Raw genomic sequence first — 7,187 nt, 5'->3', positions numbered from 1 at the left:
CCTCCCCTTCATCTACTCTTATTGAAGTGGATTTACCAGGTGACATCAAAAAGGGATAATAGCTTTCAACTGGATTTACCTGGTCAATCTAGGTCATGGAAAGAGCAGGTATTCCTAATGTTTTGTATACTCTGTGTGTGTGTGTGTGTGTGTGTGTGTGTGTGTGTGTGTGTGTGTGTGTGTGTGTGTGTGTGTGTGTGTGTGTGTGTGTGTGTGTGTATAAAGTACCAGTCAAAGGTTTGGACAAACCTACTCATTCAAGGGTGGTGCAAGCTGTCATCAAGGCAAATGGTGGCTACTTTGAGGAATCTCAAATATATTTTGATTTGTTGAACACTTTTTGGCTTACGACATGATTCCATATGAGTTATTTCATAGTTTTGATGTCTTCACTATTATTCTACAATGTAGAAAATCCCTTGAATGAGTACGTGTGTCCAAACGTTTGACTGGTACTGTACGTATGTACATACACTACCATTCAAAAGCTAATTTTTTGTTCATTAAAATAACATAAAATTGATCAGAAATACAGTGTAGCCATTGTTAATGTTGTAAATGACTATTGTAGCTGTAAACGGCAGATTTTTCATGGAATATCCACATAGGCGTACAGAGGCCATTATCAGCAACCATCACTTCTGTGTTCCAATAGGGTGTTGTATTAGCGAATCCAAGTTGATCATTAGAAACCCTTTTGCAATTATGTTAGCACAGCTGAAAACTGTGGTGCTGATTAAAAGAAGCAATAAAACTGTCCGTCTTTAGACTAGTTGAGTATCTGGAGCATCAGCATTTGTGGGTTTCGATTACAGGCACAAAATGGCCAGAAACAAAGACCTTTTTTCTGAAACTCGTCAGTCTATTCTTGTTCTGAGAAATGAAGTCTATTCCATGAGAGAAATTGCTAAGAAACTGAAGATCTCATACAACGCTGTGTACTACACCCTTCACAGAACAGCACAAACTGTCTCTAACCAGAAAGAGTGTGAGGCCCCGGTGCACAACTGAGCAAGATGACAAGTACATTAGTGTCTTTATTGAGAAACCAATGTTTTTGAAAAAACGTGTTTTTCTTTCAAAAACAAGGAAATGTCTAAGTGACCCCAAACTTTTGAACGGTAGTGTGTGTATGTATGTATGTATGTATGTATGTATGTATGTATGTATGTATGTATGTATGTATGTATGTATGTATGTATGTATGTATGTATGTATGTATGTATGTATGCATGCATGCATGCATGCATGCATGCATGTATCTTGGGGGGGAATCAATACTTGAGTCCCAAATAATATTGTGATATGTAACTAACCGACTCCGCCCTCCCCCATCACTAGCTCACATATGATAGTGTTAATTACTTTCAATGAATTCTGCACTTCCAATAATTTAGGAATTGCTTAGTATGCATTAATACAATTAACACAACTTTATTTAAATAATGTACACAAATACAAACATCTTGTTTTTAACTTAACAAATATTGCAATCATGCACACAAATACAGCTATCCCCTTAACTTATTTCTTTGAACACAAGCAAACATTTAAGAGAAATGCATACAACCGAATATTAGTTAACGAAGTGTGTCTTTGGGGTTTTTTTGCAACATGTTTGGGTCCCAGTAAATTCAACATTAAAGTACCTGTATCTGTTTGTCTTCTACTGTAACATGTACAGAATGTGACCATCAAAGTATTACACACACACAATATTTTTTAAGATGACAAGCCAACCAACCAACCAAATTTTATAGTTTGGTTGTCTCCAGTTTGATGTCTATGCAATACACTATGCAGTGATTTCCCTGAGGCACTGGACATAACTTTCATAAGTAACACATTACCAAAGAACCAACCAAAACTATACATATTTCTGTAAGGTAGAAACACTTTACTATACCCAACCACTTCAATTATAAAGGCTATACAGTTGGATTACAATATTTACTGCATCACAACATTCATTTGATCATAGAATTCACAAAGCTGTTCTGTACATTGTACAATGAACCACAAGTTGAGCATCTAGATGTCATCGGACTGAATTTGCCTACATTTACAGTTTTCTTCCATGTCCACACTGTCTAAAATGACTCTGGATCAACCCAAAAAAGTACTTCAACTGGTTACAAGTAAATGGGTTAGGTTCTCAATTGAAAAAAGCTAAATTTGATGAAACTAAGCAATTCCAGTATCACATGCTCTTATGCCAGTATCGTTACATATGCTGGCAGTGTACAAGACTACGTTTGAATAACGACTACAGTAGATTCAATGCCAACTGTTTTATTTGATTATTACCAAAACTATATTTCAAGTTTCAACCTATTTATTTCAACACTCAACTTACTAGTCCCCTTTGGTTAAAAGTAATAAATAACAAATACAAACTAATATTTCATGTAGCCTAAATACAGCCCATTTTTCATATTTTTAATTTGGAATTACATTTACACATTTCTTCAAATTGGCTTACAAGCAATTAAATACATTTCCTGTAAATAAAAAAAAAGCTTGTTCAAAAACTTTTCCAAGCATTCTTTACATATGTCACGTCCTGACCAGTAAAGGGGTTATTTGTTATTGTAGTTTGGTCAGGACGTGGCAGGGGTGTGTTTGTTTAGAGTGTTTCGGGGTTTGTTGGGCTATGTTCTGTTTTAAGAGGGGGTGTTTGTTTTATGTGGTTCGGGGTTTGTTGGGCTATGTTCTATGTTAGTATATTTCTATGTTTATCTAGTATGTCTAGTTCTATGTTTAGTTAATGGGGTTGACCTTCAATTGGAAGCAGCTGCTCCTAGTTGCTTCTAATTGAAGGTCCTTTTTAAGAGGTTTTTTTCTGTAGGATTTTGTGGGTAGTTGTTCCTTGTTTAGTGTTTGTGCACCTGACAGGACTGTTTTTTTTGGGGGGGTATATTTATTTGTTTCTCCTTCTTCAAAATAAAAAGAAGATGAGTACACATATTCCCGGTGCATTTTGGTCAAATCCTTACGACAACATAAGACTTTCACATTTCGTAGCTACAATACTGCAAACAACCATTGTCTACCTTAACATATACAAATTTTACCAGGGTTTTCAGTATCACATGCTCTTAAGCAAGTATCATTACATATGCTGGCAGTGTACAAGTGACTAAAGTAGACCACATTAACTGGAATGACATTCACACTCACAGGAGGGGAAAAAACAACAACCTGAAAGCTACTTCCCAATAAGTCAAGCCTCCAACTCTTCTGATAGGCTGCGGCTGCTACATTGCCCCCACCACTATTCAATGAGCATGCAGTATTGAAAGCAATTTAGAAGCTTTCATTCAATTTAAAAAATGTAATTGATCTGTCAAATGTTATTTCTTTTTTCAGGCAAATTTTATAGAATAGGTTGAACAAACCAAAGCATAATTTTCCATCATTCCAATCAGTAAAAGCACTTCAGATGAACAACAGCGTCATCCCACTTTTTACAGTGCATATGTAATTTCTGCCTGCAAGATGAAAGAGCAATTCATTTATAGGCTTCCTCCTTTGCACATCTTGAGGAAATTGGATATATCAATGGAGAATTGTTTTTTCTGGTATACTTGGTCTGTATGGCTCTATTGAATGGAAAAAGTGTTTCCAGGACAAGTCCAAAGACCACTCTACGGGAGTACCACTGTTTGAAGTAATATGCAGATAAGTGTCTTATGATTTACACTTTAAGCCATGTCTGGCTGAATGCAAATGTAAGCAAAATGTGCTTTCTCACAGCACAAAAGTATTGAAGTTATTCATTGTCAGCCAACAGATGAGGGTATAAGCAATGTTCTTAAGTAGGACTTATTCTAATCCCTCATATCATGCTTTCAGGATTGGCCGGACATGGGTCACCTCCACTGCTGTGAACTGTGAGGTAGTTGCTATAGCGGCAGGGTTTCTTGCCCTGTTCCTCCTCTGCCATCTGGTCAGTGATGGTGGTCTGGCCTTGCTGGGTAAGCCGTGTCATGCGGAAGGAAGAGCACCTGAAGGAGCCGGTCAGGGTAGTGTTGTTCTCTGATTCACGGCTGAGCACGACTGCACTCTGACAGTAGCGCTTCAGGCCATGGCGGAAATGGATAGTGAACAGGCCGTAAGTTATTGGGTCCAAACAGGCATTGAAGAGGCCAAAAATAAAGAGCATATGAGTCAAAGAATGGGAGACCGTCTCATCCATATCATCTGGGAAGAACCAGTACCACAGTCCCAACAGGTAGTAAGGGGTCCAGCAGACGATGAAGGAAGTCACGATAACAATGCTCATTTTCAAAGTCCTCATCCGTGCTTTTGGAATGTTGTTGTGGGAGCGTCTGAGATGTATCTCCTTAGAAGACACTGAAACAAGGAAAAACACTTTCTCCTAATCTCAACACCATATTTGTCAATATGTTTATATTACCTTTATCATCAATATGCAGTGCTCTTAGTAACTCCCTCATGGACAACTGTATACTACTACACCTAGAAATAACTACCATTATGTAATTTGACCTACTGTTTCCATGGGTCATACGGCTGGATATCTCCACCAGGATCCGTGTGTAACAGACGATCATGATGATCAGCGGCAGCAGGAATAGACAGGCAAAGGTGAACATGTTGTACAGGGTTTCCTGCCAGTGTTGGACAAAGCTCCCACGGGTAGTGCACTGGGTAAACTTTTCTGGGACTGTGATGGTCACGCTGTGGAATATCAGCATCTATATGACAACACAAAGGAAATGTTTGTTTTTAACAATAAAAAAAGTGTGGTCTTTAACCATAATTCTATTGCTTGACTTAAGTGATATACTGCATGAAATACTAGTGTTTCATGCAGCAGAAAATTGCTCCTGCCTAGTCTGCACTGTGACTAATACCATGTTTAATTGCTCATTTCACTGAATTTGCACAAAGGTGAAGAGGCAAGCGTTGAATGCTTGAAATTAATTGCAGGTAAGGGCTTCTTTCAGTGATTCCATTTCTCAAAGCCTATGTAGTTTAATGGATTTTATTGCAGAGCATCCAAATGTATAATTACTGTCATAATCAGGAGTCAGTAAATGATGGCCCTACTCACCAATTATCAATCACATTTAAAGGTTAATCAATATTGTCCATGGTTTAAGAGTAACTGCAACACCTGTACTGAAATTCCCTTCAGGAAAGCGTTTAGTTTTCTTAATTAGTGCTTCCCATTACTACATTTCTAATTGCTGTCAAAATCAAAATGTTCTATTCTTGGTAAGTGAACCTGACAACGTGCATCAAGTCAGTAATGTGCTATATTGCTGCTGCAGGGTTATGTTATTTGATGTTTTACTTAAAACATTTAACATCACTGGGGTATACCAGAAGTATAGTTGTATCCTTGTGGTGTTGTCTTGAGATTAGGCTGAGGAGATAAAACATGAAACCTCTCTTAACCAGAGCCTCACCTGGGGAACAGACAGAATCACACTCATCGCCCACGCCACAGACAACATGATTTTGCTTCTCTTCTTGGCCTCATTGATGGCTAGTGGGTTGAGGATAGCAGACTGGCGGTCCAAGCTAATGACCACTGTGACAAAAGCACAGGAGTACATGGCAACAAGTTTCATGAACATCAGTAGCCTACAGGCGACGTCTCCTGCCTGCCACTGAACTGTGATATTCCAGACAGCATCAACAGGCATGACTATGAAAGTCACCAGCAGGTCTGCCACAGTCAGGTTAATTATTAATATCCTAACGTGGGACTTGCGCTTGCCGTTAGTATTGGCAGCCCACAGCACAGCTAGGTTACAGACAGCTGACATGGCACACAGAGTAAAAGTAATGATCACTCTGACTTTGGCTGCTGTGGAGAAGGTGGGCAGCTGTAGTGAGTCTCCACTTGCACTCTTATTGCAGATGTGGGCGAGTGCTTCACAGCTGGCGTTCTGGGCTTGTTCCATCATTTGGTGAAACATCATGATCTCAGGTGACATTCTCAAGCTGTCATTCATATCCCACAGGAACGGCAGAGACAATATCTTCTCTGGTTGTTCTCCAGCAACGTGTTCATGTGAACACTGTGGTCACTCTGTAAAAATAAACGGTTGGAAAAGAGGGATGTTTAGTATGCAGTTTTTGCACTTGTTCACCCGCCCGCAATTGCTAATAACCCATCCACAACCGCCCGACTATGTGATGAAGTGAAATCTGAGGCCAGCACCCAACCGTAACCCGTAAATATAGAAAATGCACAACAGTCAGATGGTGGAGGGATTTTTTGACAGGTCTTTTTTTACATAGATAGGCCTGTTCCCAAGTCAAAATGTGCATTTGGTATATTATTTTACTGTAAGAAAGGCTTAATTCTGCAGGAGTTAATATTATATTAGGCCAGTAGTCACAGAAAAGGTTAGTGTCAAGATCAATTTCTGAATCAAAATCAAAGCCGAGGTTTATTTAAAAACATGACTTAAAACGTAAAGCTATGCAACATGAACCTATTAAAAGCAGTTCTATAGCAATGAGGTTTGTGCAGTAGGCTATAGGCCCAATACATTATCACTGCATAATGACTATGCTTCAATTGCCCTGTCAATGTTGTTCTTCTCAGACCATTTTGAAATTATAAAAACAAAAGAAAAAAAATATTCCTTGATATTAAAAAAGACAAAAGCTGATAATAATAACAATGCAAGCTTATCGAAACACTTTGCTACTCATTAATTGCAGCTACAGTGCTGGTTGTAGCATGAGTGGAAGTACAGAGAATGTGCATTTTATGGCTTATAAAAAAAGTGTTGACAGTGTTGAATAACTTAAAACATTATCTTAAAAAGTGCAGCTCATGGTTTTTAAAGCTTTGAAATCTCACAGTATCAACTTTGCTATGCGCTCGAGGCTTCTTTTTACAGTCTATGGCTCAAGGAAACTGCAGACAGGGTAATCTGAGCTATATAGCCATACAACTCTCCTTCCGTGACCTCCAACTGCTCTTAAATTAAATGCATCCTCTTCAACCGATCGCTGCCCGCACGTCCAGCATCATTACTCTGGACGGTTCTGACTTAGAATATTTGGACAACTACTATTACCTAGGTGTCTGGTTAGACTGTAAACTCTCCTTCCAGACTTACATTAAGCATCTCCAATCCAAAATGAAGTCTAGAATCGGCTTCCTATTTCGCAACAAAGCATCTTTCACTCATGCT

General features: G+C 38.7%; 1 protein-coding gene across 1 annotated transcript; it reads right to left on the bottom strand.

Moving 5' to 3' along the window:
* Positions 1-3,745: 3,745 nt before the first annotated feature.
* On the bottom strand, positions 3,746-5,995 carry LOC115151992 (gonadotropin-releasing hormone II receptor-like). The gene is made up of 3 exons (XM_029696401.1): positions 5,439-5,995; positions 4,517-4,721; positions 3,746-4,356 (listed from the first exon to the last, which is right to left on the bottom strand). Exons 1-3 carry the CDS (start codon positions 5,988-5,990, stop codon positions 3,839-3,841), a joined length of 1,275 nt encoding a protein of 424 aa, XP_029552261.1. The 5' UTR covers positions 5,991-5,995; the 3' UTR covers positions 3,746-3,838.
* Between the last annotated feature and the right edge of the window lie 1,192 nt (positions 5,996-7,187).

Source organism: Salmo trutta, chromosome 17 (assembly GCF_901001165.1).
Source record: "Salmo trutta chromosome 17, fSalTru1.1, whole genome shotgun sequence".
NCBI lineage: Eukaryota > Metazoa > Chordata > Actinopteri > Salmoniformes > Salmonidae > Salmo > Salmo trutta.
Note: the sequence above shows the minus strand (reverse complement) of the source record. Positions and strands in the feature narration are given on the sequence as shown.